Source organism: Culex pipiens, chromosome 3, assembly GCF_016801865.2.
Source record: "Culex pipiens pallens isolate TS chromosome 3, TS_CPP_V2, whole genome shotgun sequence".
NCBI classification, from domain to species: Eukaryota; Metazoa; Arthropoda; class Insecta; order Diptera; family Culicidae; genus Culex; species Culex pipiens.
The window spans coordinates 96,748,821-96,772,863 of record NC_068939.1 but is presented as its reverse complement, the minus strand read 5'-3'; the positions used below and the strand labels follow the sequence as shown (position 1 = coordinate 96,772,863).

Below are 24,043 nucleotides of genomic sequence, written 5' to 3'. Positions count from 1 at the left end.
GATGTTATGCAGCTGGATGCTGCGCAGGTCGGAGGGAGCTATTCCCAGCCCTTTCTGCACAAACCGCTGCACGACATCCAGTTTCGGACGTTCCGGGAGGACGCTGAAGTCCACAACGAGCTTGTGTTTTTGGTCAGCACTCATTTTGCTGAGTCTGCACCACGCGACGATTGTATTTGCAAACAATAGCGAAAGCACAGCAGAGCAACACGTCTGGTGCCCGCGAGAAGTAATTGCCAACTGGTACCGGCACTTTGTTCAATGGTTTAAAATTTATCAATTTTCAATTCATACAATTTTGACAGTTGAACATACAAAAATACTTTAAAAATATTTAAAAATCGAGATTTTGTTTCTTTGGTAAATTTTAGGTGTTCTTCAACCCGTTTTTTTTATTTTTCACATAAAAATGGAATTGCGCTAAATATTCTTTTTTGATTATTTAAATTAGCCATCTATAATAAGTTTTAATAAATTCAAAATTCAGTTGGGAGTTCTGCGATTGTTTAAGCAAACCTTAATTCCGGAAACGAATCGTTTTTTTTTTGCAGGCGTGATTGTGCTTTTCCCGTTAATCTACTGGCCAGTGTTGTAAAAATATCAAACTATCAAAAAAGCTATTTCAATACAAGCTTCCATACAATTTTGATAGCTGTCAACTCAAAAATGGTACGTTAATATTCGAACATCTGTATCTTTTGGAGGAATTTTCTGATCAAAACATATATTTTTTTCAATTTTTAAACTAACTTTTTTTCCGCAAAAAAAAACAATTTCCAAAAAACGCATTTTTATATGTTTTAAGGGACAAAACCCGCATGTTTTAAACCATAGAGAAGTACGGTACGGATTTTTTTTAATTGCGTAATTTTTCGAGAAAAATATGGCCAGTACACACCATCATCCAAGGAAAGGGGTCAAGAAACAGCTCTGCAAACAACATAACAAAGGAGAGGAAACAATTACTCGGGGCTTTTTTAACCCTCTCTGGCTTGCTTTCGTTACTGCTGCTGTTCATTTGAAATTTTGCTTGCCCGGTTCCTTAGCAAGTGCGAACTCCACAATTGCCACGTAAAGTTTGTTTTAAACACAAAAAATCAGTTTTCCGATTTAGAAAAAGTTTGCCCACCTCCGTGTACGCACGAGTGCAAGCAGCAGTCAAGTGCTCAGTGCTCCATCGTTTTTTCGAAATTTTTCGCCGTAATTTACCGTGATTAGCCGCGAGTTTGCTCCAACAGCATGCCAAGGGCCGGCCGTGGCCGTGGCAGTTCGAGTGCGGCCTCGAAAAACCCGCGAAGTTCGTCTACCGGCCGTGTGCAAAAAGGTAAACAAACCAACGCCGCGTCCTCCGCCATCGCGCCGGGGAGTGTGTGCGCCAAAGGATTCGACCCCAAGTTATTACACCCTAATTACCGTGTCCAAGGCCGCAGCCCTATAAGGCTCCGTTCAGCTACTTCCGGCAATTTGTCGACCGATGGCGCATCAACATCCGCCAACATTCCCACTAGTAACTGTGGTGACGGAACAAAACAAAACAATTTATTTTTTTCAAAATCCACCTCTCGATTTCTCGCGTACATCCTACTCTTTTCGCGTTCGTCAAATGACTGTCGTTCTCGAGCAAGCAGCTGTCAAAATTCAACCATGCACGCTGAAACGCGACAACTCATTCAAAAGTTTAATGTAATTCTTATCGAACGCAACTCATTCTTCTAGGCATTCTACCCAAATTTGAGTAAAGAAGGTTTGACCAAACAAAAAGTCGAACTTTATTTAATTATTTTGCATTTACCTTTTCCTTATTATTTTCGGTTTCTTTTATTTCACATTAGCACAACTCATTCCCTACAATCTCCCTTGCCACTACTCTTTTTAATTTCTTTAATGTTTTTTTTCTCTTTTGTTTTGTTGTGTTGTAACGCTCAAATAAAATAGGACAAAAAAAATCCACTGTTATTATTTCAAATAAGATAATTATCATAAATTGTATAAAAATTCATTGTTTTCCTACGTGTTTCATAGGTTTCTTTACACTTTTGCGATATTGATATTAAATTCACACATTTCTCCAGATTTCCTAAAAACTCAATCATAAGCACGAATATGAGGCAATACGGTATCAAGCCAATTACATCTTAATTCATTGCTCTTGAAATATACTGAATTTTTTTACAAAATCCCCATTCTTGCACAACTTGTACTAATTTTACACATTTATTCAGATTCCCAAGAAACTCAATCATAAGCACGAATATGAGGCAATACGGTATGAAGACAATTACATCTCAACTCATAGCTCTTGAAATATACTGAAATTCATATAAAAATCTCCATTCTTGAACTACTTGTACTAAATTTACACATTTCTCCAGATTTCCAAGAAACGAAATTATAAGCACGAATATGAGGCAATACGGTAGCAAGCCAATTACATCTCAACTCATTGCTCTTGAAATGGACTGAAATTTCTTCAAAATCCTCATTCTTGCACAACTTGTACTAAATTTACACATTTATTCAGATTCCCAAGAAACTCAATCATAAGCACGACTATGAGGCAATACGGTATCAAGCCAATTACATCTCAACTCATTGCTCTTGAAATAGACTGAAATTCCTATAAAAATCTCCATTCTTGAACTACTTGTACTAAATTTACACATTTCCCCAGATTTCCTTAAAACTCAATCCTAAGCACGAATATGAGGCAATACGGTATCAAGCCAATTACATCTCAACTCATTGCTTTTGAAATAGACTGAAATTCCTTTCAAAATCTCAATTCTTGAACTACTTGTACTAAATTTACACATTTATTCAAATTCCCAAGAAACTCAATCATAAGCACGAACATGAGGCAATACGGTATCAAGCCAATTACATCTCAACTCATTGCTCTTGAAATAGACTGAAATTTCTTTAAAAATCTCCATTCTTGAACTACTTGTACTAAATTTACACATTTCTCCAGATTTCCAAGAAACGAAATTATAAGCACGAATATGAGGCAATACGGTAGCAAGCCAATTACATCTCAACTCATTGCTCTTGAAATAGACTGAAATTTCTTCAAAATCCTCATTCTTGCACAACTTGTACTAAATTTACACATTTATTCAGATTCCCAAGAAACTCAACCATAAGCACGACTATGAGGCAATACGGTATCAAGCCAATTACATCTCAACTCATTGCTCTTGAAATAAACTGAAATTCCTTTAAAAATCTCCATTCTTGAACTACTTGTACTAAATTTACACATTTCCCCAGATTTCCTTAAAACTCAATCCTAAGCACGAATATGAGGCAATACGGTATCAAGCCAATTACATCTCAACTCATTGCTTTTGAAATAGACTGAAATTCCTTTCAAAATCTCAATTCTTGAACTACTTGTACTAAATTTACACATTTATTCAAATTCCCAAGAAACTCAATCATAAGCACGAACATGAGGCAATACGGTATCAAGCCAATTACATCTCAACTCATTGCTCTTGAAATAGACTGAAATTTCTTTAAAAATCTCCATTCTTGAACTACTTGTACTAAATTTACACATTTCTCCAGATTTCCAAGAAACGAAATTATAAGCACGAATATGAGGCAAAACGGGAGCAAGCCAATTACATCTCAACTCATTGCTCTTGAAATAGACTGAAATTTCTTCAAAATCCTCATTCTTGCACAACTTGTACTAAATTTACACATTTATTCAGATTCCCAAGAAACTCAACCATAAGCACGACTATGAGGCAATACGGTATCAAGCCAATTACATCTCAACTCATTGCTCTTGAAATAAACTGAAATTCCTTTAAAAATCTCCATTCTTGAACTACTTGTACTAAATTTACACATTTCCCCAGATTTCCTTAAAACTCAATCCTAAGCACGAATATGAGGCAATACGGTATCAAGCCAATTACATCTCAACTCATTGCTTTTGAAATAGACTGAAATTCCTTTCAAAATCTCAATTCTTGAACTACTTGTACTAAATTTACACATTTATTCAAATTCCCAAGAAACTCAATCATAAGCACGAACATGAGGCAATACGGTATCAAGCCAATTACATCTCAACTCATTGCTCTTGAAATAGACTGAAATTTCTTTAAAAATCTCCATTCTTGAACTACTTGTACTAAATTTACACATTTCTCCAGATTTCCAAGAAACGAAATTATAAGCACGAATATGAGGCAATACGGTAGCAAGCCAATTACATCTCAACTCATTGCTCTTGAAATAGACTGAAATTTCTTCAAAATCCTCATTCTTGCACAACTTGTACTAAATTTACACATTTATTCAGATTCCCAAGAAACTCAACCATAAGCACGACTATGAGGCAATACGGTATCAAGCCAATTACATCTCAACTCATTGCTCTTGAAATAAACTGAAATTCCTTTAAAAATCTCCATTCTTGAACTACTTGTACTAAATTTACACATTTCCCCAGATTTCCTTAAAACTCAATCCTAAGCACGAATATGAGGCAATACGGTATCAAGCCAATTACATCTCAACTCATTGCTTTTGAAATAGACTGAAATTCCTTTCAAAATCTCAATTCTTGAACTACTTGTACTAAATTTACACATTTATTCAAATTCTCAAGAAACTCAATCATAAGCACGAACATGAGGCAATACGGTATCAAGCCAATTACATCTCAACTCATTGCTCTTGAAATAAACTGAAATTCCTTTAAAAATCTCCATTCTTGAACTACTTGTACTAAATTTACACATTTCCCCAGATTTCCTTAAAACTCAATCCTAAGCACGAATATGAGGCAATACGGTATCAAGCCAATTACATCTCAACTCATTGCTTTTGAAATAGACTGAAATTCCTTTCAAAATCTCCATTCTTGAACTACTTGTACTAAATTTACACATTTATTCAAATTCCCAAGAAACTCAATCATAAGCACGAATATGAGGCAATACGGTAGCAAGCCAATTACATCTCAACTCATTGCTCTTGAAATAGACTGAAATTCCTTTAAAAATCTCCATTCTTGAACTACTTGTACTAAATTTACACATTTATTCAGATTGCCTAGAAACTCAATCATAAGCACGACTATGAGGCAATACGGTATCAAGCCAATTACATCTCAACTCATTGCTTTTGAAATAGACTGAAATTCCTTTAAAAATCTCCATTCTTGAACTACTTGTACTAAATTTACACATTTATTCAGATTCCCAAGAAACTCAATCATAAGCACGAATATGATGCAATACGGGAGCAAGCCAATTACATATCAACCACGATCTAAACTCATTGCTCTTGAAATAGACTGAAATTCCTATAAAAATCTCCATTCTTAAACTACTTGTACTAAATTAACACATTTATTCAGATTGCCTAGAAACTCAATCATAAGCACGACTATGAGGCAATACGGTATCAAGCCAATTACCACTCAACTCATTGCTCTTGAAATAGACTGAAATTTCTTCAAAAATCCTCATTCTTGCACAACTTGTACTAAATTTACAAATTTATTCAGATTCCCAAGAAACTCAATCATAAGCACGAATATGAGGCAATACGGTAGCAAGCCAATTACATCTCAACTCATTGCTTTTGAAATAGACTGAAATTCCTTTCAAAATCTCCATTCTTGAACTACTTGTACTAAATTTACACATTTATTCAAATTCCCAAGAAACTCAATCATAAGCACGAATATGAGGCAATACGGTAGCAAGCCAATTACATCTCAACTCATTGCTCTTGAAATAGACTGAAATTTCTTCAAAATCCTCATTCTTGCACAACTTGTACTAAATTTACACATTTATTCAGATTCCCTAGAAACTCAATCATAAACACGAATATGAGGCAATACGGTATCAAGCCAATTACATCTCAACTCATTGCTTTTGAAATAGACTGAAATTCCTTTCAAAATCTCCATTCTTGAACAACTTGTACTAAATTTACACATTTATTCAGATTCCCAAGAAACTCAATCATAAGCACGAATATGAGGCAATAAGGGAGCAAGCCAATTACATCTCAACTCATTGCTCTTGAAATAGACTGAAATTCCTTTAAAAATCTCCATTCTTGAACTACTTGTACTAAATTTACACATTTATTCAGATTCCCAAGAAACTCAATCATAAGCACGAATATGAGGCAATACGGGAGCAAGCCAATTACATCTCAACTCATTGCTCTTGAAATAGACTGAAATTCCTATAAAAATCTCCATTCTTGAACTACTTGTACTAAATTTACACATTTATTCAGATTGCCTAGAAACTCAATCATAAGCACGACTATGAGGCAATACGGTATCAAGCCAATTACATCTCAACTCATTGCCCTTGAAATAGACTGAAATTTCTTCAAAAATCCTCATTCTTGCACAACTTGTACTAAATTTACACATTTATTCAGATTCCCAAGAAACTCAATCATAAGCACGAATATGAGGCAATACGGTAGCAAGCCAATTACATCTCAACTCATTGCTCTTGAAATAGACTGAAATTTCTTTAAAAATCTCCATTCTTGAACTACTTGTACTAAATTTACACATTTATTCAGATTCCCAAGAAACTCAATCATAAGCACGACTATGAGGCAATACGGTATCAACCCAATTACATTTCAACTCATTGCTCTTGAAATAGACTGAAATTCCTTTAAAAATCTTCAATCTTTTTTTTTTCTTTTTTTCTTTCTTTTTTCACTTTTGCTTCCTTCTAAAACTCAGTTTAAAAAGTTAGTTTTCCGACACAATTATCTTTATTCTATAATTTTGCCTTTATCGCCATAATCTATGCACTTTTTTTATATCATTTCAGATTTCTCTTGCCAGGATCAACCAAACTCCTTCACAGGTGGAAACCAATGGAGTTTGACCGGATATTTAAAAGATAATTGTAAACACTAAAATTTATTGTATATTGGATTAAAACGATGTAGGTTTTTGGTGCTACTGCTTTGGTGGCTTTTCCTACCGAATAAAAAATCATCAATCAATCAATTATCAATCAAAAATCATTCTTGAACTACTTGTACTAAATTAACACATTTATTAAAATTCCCAAGAAACTCAATCATAAGCACGAATATGAGGCAAAACGGGAGCAAGCCAATTACATCTCAACTCATTGCTTTTGAAATAGACTGAAATTCCTTTCAAAATCTCCATTCTTGAACTACTTGTACTAAATTTACACATTTATTCAGATTCCCAAGAAACTCAATCATAAGCACGAATATGAGGCAATACGGTAGCAAGCCAATTACATCTCAACTCATTGCTCTTGAAATAGACTGAAATTTCTTTTTAAAATCCCCATTCTTGAACTACTTGTACTAATTTTACACATTTAATCAGATTCCCAAGAAATTCAATCATCAACACGAATCATAACCACAAATATGAGGCCTCTTCTATTGCTTTAATTTTTTTTTTTACACTTCTTTACCTTTACCTTTTTTTAATAACTAATTATTTATAGAGTCATTAAACCCATGGCGCATATGTGTTTATAAAAAAATCACTTTAGATTTGATCTTTACTTTACTCTGTAACTTTGTTCTTTATTCAATCTCTTCTTTGATAGCCCTTTCTTTTTTGGCTTGTTTTTCTTGAGTAAACCGCCGTTTCTTTTTTGGCTTGTATTTCTTGTGTCGTTGCCCTTTCTTTTTTGGCTTGTTTTTCTTGAGTAAACCGCCGTTTCTTTTTTGGCTTGTATTTCTTGTGTCCTTGCCCTTTCTTTTTTGGCTAGTTTTTTTTGAGTTAATCGCCGTTTCTTTTTTGGCTTGTTATTTCTTGTGTCCTTGCTTTTTCGTTTTGGCTAGTTTTCCTTTGTAAAACTGTTTTCTTCATTGAATCACTTCTTTGCCTGATTCCATCGATCTTTCTATGTTTTTTTTACTTTTTTTCTTATCACTTCTGCGCCATGGATTCATTGCCCTTGTCTTTATTTTTCTTTTTCAAAATAATTAAGTTTTTTTTTTTACATCGGTTAGCATAACAAACCATTAAAATTACAGTTATGTTCCTTCTAAGAACCACACACACTATCAAAACTGATTTTTCTAGAGCTATATATTGTGTGTACAAAGTAAGTTAAAGTTTGCACCGAACATCTCAGGACTCCCTCAACTTTTTTAAATGAATTCAATTCTTCGCGCTCCAACCGGCGCAGAACTCTTGATTTTTTTTACAGACTTTTTCTCTAATCCATACAGACTTGGAAAATCTTCTGGCAACCCAAACGCTTGTTTTTTTCTGATTCTACACATATATACCACCTTCTAGATTTCCATCTGCCGTCCTTGTGATGAAATCGCCAATTCAATTATTTTTCCTACACTACACTGAACCTGCCGAACTGCGCCATGTGGTGACGGAACAAAACAAAACAATTTATTTTTTTCAAAATCCACCTCTCGATTTCTCGCGTACATCCTACTCTTTTCGCGTTCGTCAAATGACTGTCGTTCTCGAGCAAGCAGCTGTCAAAATTCAACCATGCACGCTGAAACGCGACAACTCATTCAAAAGTTTAATGTAATTCTTATCGAACGCAACTCATTCTTCTAGGCATTCTACCCAAATTTGAGTAAAGAAGGTTTGACCAAACAAAAAGTCGAATTTTATTTAATTATTTTGCATTTACCTTTTCCTTATTATTTTCGGTTTCTTTTATTTCACATTAGCACAACTCATTCCCTACAGTAACAAGTTCGCGAGACTGAGTGACGAGGAAAGCAACAACAACAACACCGACGGTAGCACTACCGACGACGACGACGACGATGGTGGTGCACGGAAGAAAGTGATTTCGCCAAAAAAAAGTAATTACTCCAAAGGAACGACGACCACCACCAATTTTCGTTTTGGACACGTTGGCGGACGATGTTGACGAGCAGCTGGAAGGCCTCGTGTACTGCCTCAAAATAGGTAAATCGTCAGTGCAAGTGTTCACATTTGACCAAAAGAATTTCGACCTGGTTGTGGAGAAATTGAAGCGTGAAAGCTTCAAGTTCTACACATTCGACCCCGTGCAGAGACAGCTGTTAAGGTCGTCTTGCAGGGGTATCAAGACCGCCCGATCTCCGTCCTCAAGGAGCACCTCTCGGGTGTCGGAATAACGCCGCGAGACATAAAAGTCCTCTCGCGGAAGACAACAGTCACAGGTACACACACACTGTACCTGTTGTACTTCGACCGCGGTACCGTCAAAATTCAAGACCTGCGGCGGACTAAGGCGTTGGATGGTTTTTGGGTAAACTGGCGGTTTTACTCCAAAAATCCGACGGAAGCAGCGCAATGCCACCGTTGCCAGAAATTCGGCCACGGCTCGCGGAACTGCAACCTCCAGCCCCGCTGCGTGAAGTGCGGTGAGTCACACCTCTCGGAGGTGTGCGCACTGCCACGAAAGGCGGACTTGGGGGAAAACGCAGAACAAACCAAGCCGCGCGTAAAGTGCGCGAACTGCGGCGGTAACCATACCGGTAATTACCGCGGATGCGTCGCGCGAAAGTCCTACCTCGAGGAGCAGGAAAAGAGGAAGAAGAAAGCAGTAGCGTCCCATCCTCCTCAGCGAAGTACGAGCGCAGCCGTTCCTGCAGCTAGCCAGCGTACGGTTCCAGCGGACAACCCAGCGTTCCCTCCTGGATGGGGGCGGTCGTTTGCAAGCGTGGTCGCTGCCGGTAGCGGCGATGCGACCCAGCAAGGAGTCACCGGGGAAGATCTCTTTACCCTGCCGGAGTTCTTTGCTCTCGCGGGGGAGATGATGACGCGGTTTCGGACCTGCCGTAACAAGGCGGAGCAATTTCTGGCCCTCGGGGAGCTGATGATTAAGCACATCTATAAAGGATAAAAAAATGTGATCTAGTTTTAAGCTTTCTCTATTTCTATCCCCTTTCCCTTGCAATTTTAGTAAGTTTTTTTTTCTTTATTTTTCTTACTCTTGGCAACACCTTTATTAACTAGCAATAACTGTTCCAAAATGGATTATGATGTAACACACAGCTGAAAGGAACTCCAAAACTCTGTTTTGTACCTCAAAAGAACTTATTGTATCTGATTATTCACCAATAAAACCGAATTTGAATTTGAAAAAGTTTGCCCGTAAAAACATATTTTTTTCGAAAAGTTCCAAAAAATTCCTACAAACTTGTTTAATAGTTTTGTGATCTTTTTTTAGCACACTCACATCCCTGTCGCACAACCCACCAATACAGGATCATCAATAGTGTAACATTGTCTCGCTTTCTTGTCCCAATGACAGTTTCCGGAGCGTTTAGAACGGTATGTCCACGCATCCCTCCTCTCCTGTAGATTGTGTGAAAAGTGATCCGTTCACATAATCCTCTCAGCGATTAATGCAACGCAGTAGGTCAGGCTGCTTTGATGCGGAAGATACAGCTGTTTCAAACTATCTAGTGCATACAGTTATGTAAAATTTTCTGATCTCTCCGATAAAAATATCCCTAGATGATTTTTGCGGTGCAAGAAGTGGATTTCCATTTTCACCTAAGTTAAGTGCATGTTGGATGGCCGCATAAAGCCTCCTTTCTAAATACAGAGGGATTTTCAAGAAACATGTTGAAAATGGGAATTGGGGCAAAATTGACCCGTTGCCGTTTCGTGCGGTGGATAAAACCATCACCAATCGATTCCCCGGATTTTTTTTTTTGCATAAGTGACACTAGTTTTCATACATGTTAACCAAGCGCGTTTAATTTAGTAATCAGGCTGAAGTGATATTTCTACTTAAAACAATCAAGACACATTCCTCGTTAGGATGGGTTGAAAATTGTATTTTATTTAAGTATTAGAGATAAACCAGCTCTAAAACACCACGGGACACGAGCTGTTAGTAGTAACTTCTTTTCTTTTTTCCTAGCTTGTACACACTAAAATTGCTGTCTTTTGTGCTAAACGGACGCGCGACACAGAACTTTAATATCCCAACTGAGAATACTTCTGAAATTCACTGTGACTGGCCTGACTTAAGTACATCACGCGTGGATGTATTGAAGTGATTGTTAATATGTGAAACCATAAAAACATAAACTAAAGGAACTATTTGATGGTTTAAGCTGAGCTGTTGTTGGTCTGTAACTAAAACTAGTTGTTGTGCTTAGTTGCGGCTGATGTGAAATAATTTCTTTTAAAAAAGTATCCGAATAGTTGCTTCACGAGGTAGTGGTTTCGAGGGGAAACAATCATAACAAAAGGAACTGGGAAAACAAATTTTGCAAACTAACTAATCGATGGCTTTTGGGTAAAGTAGCGGTGCCGTGGTTAATTTCCTACTATAAAACGTGCATGCGACTTTGAATTTTGAGCAGTTGTTTGGTGCCAGATAGAAAAATGTGATCATTTAAAAGTGCTGTCAACATCGAGATTGGAAGAAGGGAAAGTATCTTGGCTACGGCGGCTGCTGGCCACGTGCAGCACCAGCAGCGCATCGGTTCTACGTCGGCGATCTGCGGGGCAACAATTTGTTTATCGTCGTGACGAAGTCAAACGCTGGCAGCGGCTCCACTTCCGCGCTGCACTTGATAGAATACCCACTCCTCCATGAAGGACGGAACGAAGGCGGTACACTTGGTGTAGGTGACCGCCGGCGTTAGCTTGCCGAGCTGTTCCTCGTACATTTGGAGCGATTCCGGGCAGCTGACGCCGTTGCCCTGTCGGTACAGAAAGATTTGTTACATGATGCGCTTCATGAATCGATTAAAACAGTACTCACGTGAGTCATGAACCGTCCGTCCGGCTTGAGCACCTTGAACGACGCCTCCAGAATGGTCCGAATAAAGTCCCAAATCTCCCCCGTCGGGGTGTCCGAGATCGGAATGTCGGTCAGATCGCCGAAAACGTAGTCAAACTGGCGACCCTCCTTCATGTACTTGTTCAGGTAGACCATGCAGTCGCCCACGATGATCTCAAAGTCGTCGGCCTTGCGTCTCTCCAGCACGTCGCCGCAGATCGAGTTCATGTACTTGTTGCAGGCCTGCATGACCAGCTCGTCGATCTCCAGCATGACCACGTGCTTGGGTTCCTCCTTGAGCAGCTCGTAGAGAAGGGCTCCGTCGCCACCGCCAAGGATGCAAATCTCCTTGCCCTTGTAGTTCTCTATGCCGCGACGCATCAACGTTTCGGTGTAGATCAGATCGGCCTCCGCAATATCTGTACGGATGAAAATTATTAGTTTCGTTGGCCTCTAGAGACCATTTTTGAACTAAGGTACGTTATCCATTAGTGGACCCCTTTCCTATAGTGGACCCTCTAAAGGGTTTTTGATGAAAAATTCAATGAAATCACAATTTCAAGCGTGTTGTTGCCTACAAATCCTTTATTTGGCATGTTCAGCATCATTTAAATCAATGTTGACTGATATTGAATTGTCCTTTTCACCAAAATAAGTGTTTTGAGTTCGATATCTGAAATCAGCCATGGCCACTAGCATTTTCACAACAAAACTGCATTTATATTTTATGATTAAATTACTATCCAATCACTTTTTGACTGATTATTTAACTTCAGCAAGTCGAAGGGTGTGCATCATTTTTCTATTGTGAAAGCTTTCAAAACGTGTGCTTTGTCGCCACTGTTGAAGGTCAACTGTTTTTAATGCAGTTCCATATGACGGGATTGAGTTACACGACAGCGGGTGAGACAGCACGACAAGTCGTTGGACCTGTCACTATGATCATCAGGACTTCAGCTGAAATTTGGTGAGACCTTTCCAAAACAAACGAATAACAAAAATCTGCCTACTAAATACGCGCTGATTTCTCGTCCACGGATAAGAAATCGGAAGTTCTAAATAACGTTTGAATCCGATTGATGTAAACGTTCTTTAGGGCGGGGCTTGTCGATTCAAGCTGAAGTACCTCGCGCACGGCTAGCCTGCGTAGAAATGGGTCACCGAAGCTCGGCAGAGCTAACACCCTCCAAATGCCTATGCGAGTTATTTGCATGTATAGAATATTAATCTTAAATACATGGAAACAACTCAATTTGTAAGAAAGGACCGCGTGGTCCCGTTTGGTTGGTTGCACACACACACACACATTATTTAACTTCAGCAAGTCGAAATAATGTAAGTTTAAGGAACTTTACTAAAATTAAGCGAAGAACTGCTCATTTTCGAGCAAAAATTACTGGGGTCCAATATAGGACAACGAAAATCCAAACTTTTCCAAAAGTGGACCCCTGTTAATTAAACCTTCAAAAATGAAAAAAAAAACTGTGTATTTAAGCAAAAGTTTCTCTTAAACATACAACAAATGCTTGTTGTTATCAACCTAAACGCATATTTTTTTTCAATTATGAGTAGGGTTAGTGAAATTTCACGATTTCGCGGACAGCGTGAAATCCGTGAAATTTGGCTTTTTCCGCGAAATCCCGTGAAATTTTATGTTTTTTTGTGAAACTGTAACGATTTCCCTTCAAATATTTCATCAAACTCAAATAGGAATGCAAATAATCTTAAGAACTACTGTAGAATTAAGCGAGTGAATACCCTTGTTCAATTAATAGTATAGGGTTATTGAATTTTGACGATTTTGCAGACGGTGTGAAATTATTGAAATTTATCAATTTTCTGATTTTTATTTTTCAGATGAGATCATAATAAATATTTGTACCATAAAGACTATTAAAGTTAATTTTATTATTTTTCAATTGAAAAGCTTAATTTCAACCATTTGAAGAATTTTTCAGTTTTTAGAAACTAACTCAATTTAGTAATGTTTTCATCCGCTGTTGTAAAAATTTAACTACTATTTTATTTGAAAGGTATTATTTCAAAATTAACAGCACTTAAAAGGACCTAATAAAAACAAGCAAGGAATAAAAAAAATTCAAAACAAGTTGAAATAATCAAGCTTCGTTTTTTTTTTAAATAAAATAAAGAGTATTTTTTATCTTTGAAATCACATTTTAAAAACACTTCAGATTTTTTTCTGATCCCTGTTTAATTTTAACGATATTTGATTGTTTGGGTGGATGTTTCTCGTGAAAGTTAAAAAATACCACCTTTTTTTGTTTTCTATTTCATTTCAATACAAATTTCTATTTCGTTTTTTTACCTAAATTTACTTTTCGAATTGAGATAAAAACCTTAAAAATTATTTGGCATGGGCTCAATGTCGCAGAAAATTCAAACTGTTTTATTCATTGTGGATGGACAAGATTGTTAAATCTTGCTTTGATATGAAATTCAATAAAATGTAAACTGATAAAATAGAAGCAAATCAGCGAAAACTGTTTAGCTTTATTCGTCGAATATTAAAAAAAGCAGTTCAATAATTAAGAATAAGCATGTTTCAAAATATAAATAGAACCATAAACCAGATGGGAACTTTTTTGAAAATTAGGAGATTTTTTTTGTGTCGCGTTCAAATTTAGTGAAGATTTTTTCAGTTTAGTGAAGAATAATGTATAATGTAGCTTAAAAAGTAGTTTCTTTGATTTAAACATAAGATTTTCCGAGTTATTTTAACATTTTTCACGTTCCGCGAAATTTGCGTGAAATTTGGTGTTTTTAAATTGAGGTCCCCGTGAAATTTGCTATTTTCGAGCGTGAAAAATCACTAAGCCTAATTTATGAGTATAAATATAGCTGTTTCATGTTAAAAGTACCAAAAATGCTGAAGCCGTAAAAAAAATTATAAATAATCAAAACTATAGTCAATTATACTTAACTGAAGCATCATAATTGCAGTTTGAAATGATATTTTATAATAATAAATTAATAACAAAACATTTTTTAAAATAAGCATGCGTGGTTTTATCAGCAACTGTAAACAAATCTATTGTTTAGTTTCGGTCAACCATTTATGTAATTAATATGGAAAAAATGTGCATCAAAATTACTTTTTTTTAAATTATTTGTATGTTTACAGTGGTTTTTGAAACATTTTCTCTGATCTTTTTCGGAAATAAATAAGTTTAAATGTCTGTTAGGTTTTTTGTTGTTGTTTAACGGTGCACATCAACCAGAGCTTTTGCACCCAGATTTTTGTAACAGACATTTTAGTATCTTCAAAACTACGGGTACTATCGAAATATTTTTTTATTCATCCCCTAAAGTACGGTCCACAAAGTAATTTACAACAAAGTTTGATTAATTTTACATTCCCAATATTTCAGGATTGGGTCCGTAAGTTTGACTATTTTGGTATAAGAAGACAACAACTGCCTTCGTTGCTGTGCACCCTTAAAGCCAAATTTGTTTACAAAACATATTTTTTATGACGAAAATTGAGCAAAATCCATTTTTTATTCATTATATCTATCATTAGACCTACACCATGCATCAAAACATCAAATATCGGTTAATCTTGGTATAAAAATAACAGTTTGCCTTTAGTGGACCCGGGTCCACAATCGGATTATGGACCCGGGTCCACTATAGGAAAAGGGGGTCCATAACAGGCAAAAAACAAATAAACTGATGAAACAAATAGTCAAAATTGTTCAAAAGACTTCAGTTTTCATTGTTTTGTACAAAGGGTTATGAAAAAGTGCTTACTGAAGAAAGGCTATAAAATCACTCGAAAAACGAAATTCTTAATTTGACCTCTTGGACCCACCTTCACGTTTACATATCGACTCAGAATCAAATTCTGAGCAAATGTCTGTGTGTGTGGTGGGATGTTGATCAAAAAAAATTGCACTGGATTATCTCGGCACTGGCTAAACCGATTTTGTCCGTTTTGGTCTCATTCGATCCGTCTTGGGGTCCCATAAGTCGCTATTGAAAATTATAAAGTTTAGTTAAGTACTTCAAAAGTTATGCTAAAAAAACGATTTTATCAAAAGTCCGGAAGATTGTAAAAAGGGTGGTTTTTGTAAGAAACCCCGTCATGTTATACATTTTTAGAAAGGTATTCGAAAGAACTTCCCAACGAACTAAATTGAAGCTAATGACAGCAAGTATCATTCCCATGTGGGAGTTTCCTGGAAAAAGGCGGTAAAATGCACAATTTCGACAAATTAAGTTTGGTAGGCCTAATTTAGGTACTAGGCCCAAAATAGGGACAAATACCCTGTAATTTTCTACATCCAGATTTTTAAGTGAAGATGGCGTTACGAATGGTGCACGCCCGAAATGTCAAAATCACGCAGTGGTACCAACGTTAGAAAAAAGTGTGAATGTTGGTGCCACTGCGCGTTTTTGACATTTCGGGCGTGCCACCATTCGTAACGCCATCTTCGCTTAAGAATCTGGATACCAAAAACATGGTTTTACAACAGCAAATCTATAAAGTAATAACCAAGATAATTAGAAACGAGCCCAAACGAGATATTGAGATTATGATAGGTCCTTACTTTGCAACTCATCCAGCACGAGCATGTTGCCCAGACTCTTGGAGTGGACAATCTGGATCTTCTGGAAGTCGGACCGCTTGTCGTACAGCACCTTATCAATGTCGTACTCAATGACGCGTTCGTCTGCCAAAAAGCAAAAAAGTCTTCATTAGTGAACAGTTCCCATCGGGGATACCAGAAGCCTATCCGGCAGCGATTAACAAGAGTTGTTGGAAAAAGAAGGTACACTGGACCGCAAAAAAAAAATAGAAAGAAGAAGATGGTGTTAGAAAATCCGGATCCGGAGATGCGCACTTACCTGCGGTCGGGAAGTATTTGGTAACCGGGCCACGTTGCAGCGCCGGCAACGACTGTCCGTGGTTCAGCTTAAGGTTCTGTACCAAGGTATTCTCGAGCTCACGTGTTTGCTGCAGGTCGGTTGATCGAAAGGGAAGGCAGGTTTGTTCGGGGTCCACGGGTCACCAACACGACATTTGGTGTTTTTTTTTTTGTGGGTAGGTGTGTCGAAATAGAAAACAACGGGAAGTGTGGAAAAATCGAGATGGAATAGAAAAAAAATGTACAAAAAAACAATGTCAAAGATGGATTTTGTTTTAGTAGTCCAGGTTGGGGTGGAGGGCACCGGATGTTTAGCGGCCATACGGAAATAGCTGCTGAACACCAACTTGGTTTTGATTAGTTTTTTTTAGCTGGTTCTTCCAATTATCGTTGAAGGTATGCGAAGGCCAACGAAGACCTTCCAACGGAAAAGAGGCAGGCGCGGATCTAGGGTCGGTGAGCTCAGGTCGATTTGTTTTCAAAACGAAAATCTGAGACGAGTCAAGAGATTTGTATTATTCTGGTAAAAACTGTTAGTTGGCCAATATACTTTGTGGTTAGATTAAAACGCAAACTTTATACTAGATCCACTCCTGGATGATTAGTGTGGTGGTGGAAATTAATATAATTTTTAATCGAAAAGGAAAAAAAAAAGTATTATAGCAAGTTACCTGTTAGACCCCGCACAGTGCAACTAATCCACATACTACGGAAACGTTCAAGTGAATTTAAAAAAAAGCAAAATGTTAAACCAGACTAAGGCTTTTGCCACTTTTATATGAGCTTTTAATGTTATCAATTTATTGTTTAAAAGCAATTTTAATCGATTAGTGCATGCTTGTTGTACCAAATTTAGCTCATATCTGTTATGTGGTACCGGCTCATATCACACAAATTAAATAAATTTCTAAACCTAGCAAGGGTGGTTGATGATGTGGATAAAACAAAAATCATTGCAGGTGATGAGAGAGTCGGTGATAACAGTTTGAATAAAACCAAACAAAATTTGATAAGAGAACAAAGACAAAGGTTTTTTTTGTGGTTTGTTTTCGTGGTAGAATTTGTTTCTAACCTGAGCTCGTTAGGTAAACATCAACGTTACTGCCTCTTTTTATCGGTGGAAGGTGCTTGGAACGTTTCGCCTCCAGCTTAAGGCGCAAGTTAGTTTCAAGCGATTTTATTTGCTAAAACCGACAGCGGAACAAAAAATTATTAAACAGTTCAAACACCAATATGAAAAAAAGATATTGAGATTTAATACGGGATTTTTTTTAAATTCAAACGTTTTCTTGGTTCAGCCTGGTGAATGGAAGATGAATAAGGGAGCGCTCTTTTATTACGTAACGCAAAAAATGGGATTTGTGGACTTGTGTTTAGTTTTAGTTTTTTTATGTAGTTATTTGAAAGTTTCAAATATTATGTCTGAGATCGATCAAAAATATTTTGTTGTACAATAACTGTAGAGGGACATAAACTTATAAAAATATTTGCGACGGCCTAAGCTGTAAAAATAACAAAATAAAATTTTGATTTTTTGCCATCCTCTTTTCAAGCAATCAAAGAAGTTGGATGTTGGATTATGATGGATGTTTTTTTTTCGATATTTGATATTGATATTTAATAGACAGTTTTTGATTTGCAATCATTCTTTGGGTAAGAAATGCCTATTATTTGAAATTCTATAAAAGTCGGGAAAAAATGGAAATTAGAAAATGGGATTTGAGTGGCCATGCTGTTTATCCAAAACAAACATACGCCATTTTAATATTCTATTAATATGTAAATATACTGCCCCTGGTCGCATAAATGTCCCATGTGCATTTTCATCGCTTTTGAGCTTTCGATGCAATTTGTTTCAAAATCGTGTGCTCTTTTAAAAGAGCCTACATCTGTTGTGGCCTGAACCACAACACGCCCTATTTTCATCTTTACCATCTTTGTTTGGCGACATAAGACAATAAAACTTATGTACGTCACCACACCCAGAACTGGGCATCGGCATACGAGAGGATAAAGAGCATGGTTCGGTAGTAAAATAGTACTGTGTGCGGACGGTGAGGATAAATACCGAAATTACCAAGAGTACTTTACTCATGGATTCATTTTCCAAAAAAGTTCATCTATAAAAAAAGTACCGGTACCGAGACTCGAACCCAAGACCTTCGGGTTATTGAACCGTGCCTTTGCCGTATGTGCCACCATAGGGGGATGGAGTCGCTATTTTTAGACCACGTTTTCCACTTTTTCTCAACTACTTTATCGACTTTATTTTGCTGGGCGAGATAGGACGCCGTCTATTTTTAGACGATGACTCAGCACTTTTCCACTCTTGCACTAAAAAAAACCAGATGGCAGCACGATGTAACGCCACGTCCCTATAGACAAATCCAGCGAAAGCTCAACGCTGCTTTTTGATGGTGAGAGATTTGACAGCTCCCATACTAAATGTCTCGATTTTCATACTTTTTGTTAATTTTCTTCTAAAATAAAACACTTAACATATGAAAACTATATATTTTTGGTGCCCAAAATTCCTGCTGAATCGAATGGTGTACTTATCTCAATTGCAAATTTTTCGAACAGTTTTCATTTTAATAATATTCTAGACACATTTTGTGCACCTAATCAATCAATACTTTGCTGTCATTTTTAACACCATTAGCCACCTAGCGGCCATTTCAAACTGGATACGTCTATAGTTCAGTGACTAAGTGGCGGTCATTTGTCCATATAAGCCACTCAATAGGATGAACTGTTTCAATGAACTAATGAACACGCGAGAGGTCTTTACTCACGTTTCTTTTCGGGAGAACTATCCCCTCGTTCTTTAACTTTGGGCGCAGGTAAACGCAAGAATCACACTAAAAGACTAAATCTAGGAGGTAAAATGAAGTCAAGTCGATAGGTAGTCAATTTTTAACTAGGAAGGTAGTTGATCTACCGATATGGAAATACTTAATAAAGGTGAGCTCGTCCTTGGACGAGCAGAGTTGAAGTACAACCGACAAATGTGTACATTGTTTGAATAAAAGAAAGTCCGCGAAAATAATACGTATCAACAAATCATCCAATACTTTGTTCTAGAAATCGTGGGGCAATCCATTTTTTTCACGAAAACTTAACACGTAGCCGTATGTGTGGGACAAACTTCAAATTCGTTTTTCTCAGCTTGCTGTTTTTGCATATGGGACATTTGTGCGAACATGGGCAGTATATGGATTTTTTCATCGAAATATTGATTTTTGTTGCCATCAAAATAAATGTTGTAGCAAGAAAACATTGTTCATTTTTGCTAACTAACCTGTTCTACTAAAAATTACTATAAAGTCGATTTTTTTTAAATTATGCTTCAATAACACTTAAGTTTTGTAACTATGAAACTAATTTTAACTGTTTTAGACTTAAAATTGTCTAAAGAATCCGAGGAGTCCGTCTTCTGATTCTAACTAATTTATTTTACGAAAATCATGACACTTTGAGAGTGTAGAAATAATCGTATTTATGTTTTTTTATGATTATATTTTAACTTACTTTGAAACTTTAAAAAAATTGACGAAATTTGATCACATTTGTAGGGGAAAGTGGGGCAAGTGTAACAAGCTAAGGAAATGCTCGTTATAGCCCATTAAAAACGTTAAAAAATCTGTCGGATTTTTTAGAATAATCTTATTCCAGGTTTTGACTGAGTCTTTGATAGAACAAGTTTTTAAAAAAATTCTGTTTTTCAATGTAAAAAATTGATTTTAAAATTTTTTATTTTTCGTACGTTCTACTCAACTAGTGGGGCAAGACGAACAACCCGTTGGGGCAAGAGGAACAATGCATGAAAAAACATGTGAATTTGCTAACAAGTGAACTGTTATCATTTAGATTCTTCAAATTAGAATGTATTTGAAAGGTTTCTTCCATTTTTAGATTAAATAATAATATTTTACTAAAAAAAATTATCGTTTTTACGAAAAAAAATATTACTTAGATGATAAATAGTAAATTTTCATAATATCACTATATTTTGTATGGACAATTTTTTTTTAACAATTATTTATCAGTTTTTAAGTACTTTCATGTATTTATTTCCCGATAAAATATGTTGTTGCAGCAATTCGTAATTTTTTCCATACTGAAAATCCATATGGTACACTTGCCCCACCTGAACAAGATTTTTTAAAAGCTCTCAACAAAAATAACCAAAAGTTAAATCATACTTTGTAATAGGTGCATGTCATTGGTAGGGTCACTACTAATCTAGGAAAAATAGCATTTTGATAAAATGAGCCTTAAAACGAACCCTAAGCCTTATTTTGTACTTTCCAAATATTATAAGAAAACAAAGGTTTTGAAAAAAACTTCATTAAATCTTATGCCCCGTGGCGTTTACTTCGTTTTGGCGGTTATGTGGTAGTAGAATCAGCTAATTGCATTGCTAGCAACAATTCCTTATACTGAAAGTAATCAAAATTGTAAAAATTACGGCCGTACGAGCGATTGTTCCTCTTGCCCCATTTGGTCGTCTTGCCCCACCTTCCCCTATGACTTAAGTTTGTTCATTACGTGCATTTTTTAAAATACTCGTAAAAACACTTTTTTCGTGCAAGCTCAGCGCACGAGTTGTAAACCATTTTTGTTCTATGGAAACATTGTTCCTAGTATCCTAATTTATTATTTTTTTTGACTGCCTAACGTACAGGCATGTAGCTCTATAGCCCAACATATGAATCTATGAATGGAACCCAACTATTTTTTTTCCGGTCAAGGCACTATGTGACAGACGACACTAACATTCTATGAATTATTACCGCGCCGTCCAAGCTTTATGCTGAATAAGCCGGCAAGCCGCAGCTAGCGTATCGGTGATAATTATTTTTAACCATAGCTGTTATAGATTTACAGACGTAAGCTTTACTATACTCCTCGAAACGCGCGACCGCAAGGCGCAAAGTAAAAGTGTCGTATCTGCCTATATGGATACATATATATTTATGCACTGCTGCTGCTGAGGCAGGCGAAATTCGCCACCACCTTCCTTAACGTTATCGATTTTTCACATCCGACTGTGAAAACCTCCACCCAGGCTGAACCTCATAAATTTTGGACTGTTTTTGCGAGCCGAATCGAATTCATCAAATAGTGCACACTGTTCAAAACGCGGAATTCCCGCTCCGGGTGGCAACCAAAAACGAAAAGGTCAGCGAAAAAATATGTAGAAAATTAGAAAAGAGAACGAGTTCATACTTCGAAGGAAATTTTGGGCGCCTCGCACTCGGCCCGGTAGTACTCGATGTTGATGGTAATTAGGCCCTGGTTGAAGAACCGGATCGTCGTGATGATCGGTCCGGAACTCAGCACGCACAGGTAACCGTCCTCGGTCAGCATATCGTAGGTGATCTTGAGCGAGTCCAGGTACTTCTCCAGGTGTTCCTTGCACAACTTGACAATGTCCTTCCGGGACACCTCATCGCTGATCCGGGTTGGGTCCAGGGAGAAATCCAGCAGCACCGAATTGGCCGACATTGTCACACGGTTCACACACGGGGAGTCACGGAAAATTTTCAACTCTTCTTCCAAACGCACTGCTTATTTGCGGCGGCACGCGGAACACATGTGCAGAGGGAGCGTTCTTTTATTACGTAACGCAGTTAGGGGGGGGAGGGGGTGTCGGTGTCTGTTACGAAATGTTACGAAAATTGGGGGAGGGGGGGTGTGCTGAAAAATTCTGTTACGTAACGCAAAATTTTCATATAAGCACTCATAAAAATTTGCAAAAAGACCTTGCGTTACGCGTTACAGGGGGGGTAGGGGGGATGGCTCATCTGTTACGATTTGTTACAAAGGGGGGGGAGGGGGGTCAAAAATCCCAAATTTTGCGTTACGTAATAAAAGAACGCTCCCAGAGCTAAACCAACACCGGTCTGAAGCTGCAAGAGACTGAGCTAGAGCTCCCAGTAGTGAGCAGCACGAGTTGAGAAAGAAACCACGAAAGTGAGAAACCAGCCCGGCGTAATTTTGACGGCTGTTTATTCACCACAGGTTTTTGAAGGGTGCGCCAGGCAGGATGGAGAATAACGTGCAAGTTATAAAATTAAGATGGAGAAACAGCATGTATTTCCATCGTGCGCCTAATTTTGGCATATCAGCACTTAACGATCGATTACCAGCTTCTAAAACGTTACTTATTCCACCTTACAAAGTATATTAGGATGTTAGTTTTGTATTGGAAAAATCTTTTTATTTTATTTAAGAAAATCACTTTACACTCTTCAATAAAAGGTCTTTTGTTTACCCATCCAACGATGGGTTGCATGATAGATCGTTAGCTGTGTGCTATCTTGTAATATAGACCATTTTGGTCGAAAATGAGTTAATGATGACGTTTTGCTATACTTAACAAACACTACAAGATGCTTTAACCCGATTTTGGAAACTCGCTTCCGTTTCCCGGATATCGCAATACACACTTGTGACATAGACCAATTTATCATCAAAATGATCGTGCACACTTGTGACACGTCATACATGTTGTTGGAAAATGTGGAAAAATTTTCTTGTTTATCCCAAATTTATGTTGATACACATTTTCTGAAGGCAATGCAATCTTTTGTTTTTGAAAATATACTGATTAAGTCGGTTAAACTATTGATTTAAGTCTATTTTAGTTTGTATGGGAATTCTGTGCACACTTGTGACACGTAGTACAATTTTACTTTCGAAACACACTTGTGACACGTGCTTTTCAGATTTTTGATTACATAATTTACTGTATCTTTTAACTGGTGTAACCAAATTAGTTGAAACTTGGAGCGTTTGTTAAGCGAAAGTATACGAACCGATTGCTTCAAAAAGTTTGACTCTACCATTCATAGTTTTGAAAATATTTATCATCAAACTTTAAAAATCGATTTTCTCGAAAAGTACTAAATGGTCGTTGTCACAAGATAGCACACAGCTGACGAGATCCGGACATCATTTTCAGCAAAATATCTGAGATCCAGCTACAAATAGTGTATAATTAACACTTATGTGGTCATGACTTTTGATAGGGTAGTCAGATCTTCTATTTCTCGACACGTTGGATGAGTTCCGGCTTCTGACAAGTACTAAAATATCACTTAAGTGCTTATAAATTATGATAGGGTTTTTTAGATCAGATCTTCCAACATTTGAAGGGTCTTTCAATTATCTTACTAACGACAGGTCGCGTAATAGACCCGGCCACCATTTTCATTGAAATATCTTAGATCCGGCCTCCAAAAAGTGTAAAAAAAGCACTTAAGCGCTCATAACTTCTGATAGGGTTACCAAATCTTCAATGTTTTAGGGTCATATGAATGGTCTTTCTATTATTCCGGGCATAATTTTTATCGAAATATCTGCGATCCGGCC

The 24,043-nt window shown here is 37.0% G+C and overlaps 2 protein-coding genes across 5 annotated transcripts in view; one reads left to right on the top strand and one right to left on the bottom strand.

Moving 5' to 3' along the window:
• LOC120417462 (kinesin-like protein subito) overlaps positions 1-24,043 on the top strand; it is a 39,259-nt gene that overhangs the window by 1,303 nt on the left and 13,913 nt on the right. The window lies entirely within an intron of this gene.
• Positions 10,797-22,310, bottom strand: LOC120417464 (spermine synthase). 2 transcript variants are annotated; one of them, XM_052709387.1, is made up of 5 exons: positions 21,896-22,310; positions 17,736-17,847; positions 16,346-16,468; positions 11,757-12,193; positions 10,797-11,694 (listed from the first exon to the last, which is right to left on the bottom strand). In XM_052709387.1, exons 1-5 carry the CDS (start codon positions 22,172-22,174, stop codon positions 11,527-11,529), a joined length of 1,119 nt encoding a protein of 372 aa, XP_052565347.1. In that variant the 5' UTR covers positions 22,175-22,310; the 3' UTR covers positions 10,797-11,526. The 2 variants fall into 2 exon arrangements, with proteins under 2 accessions (XP_052565347.1, XP_039435468.1); XM_039579534.2 differs by lacking the exon at positions 17,736-17,847 and adding an exon at positions 16,644-16,752.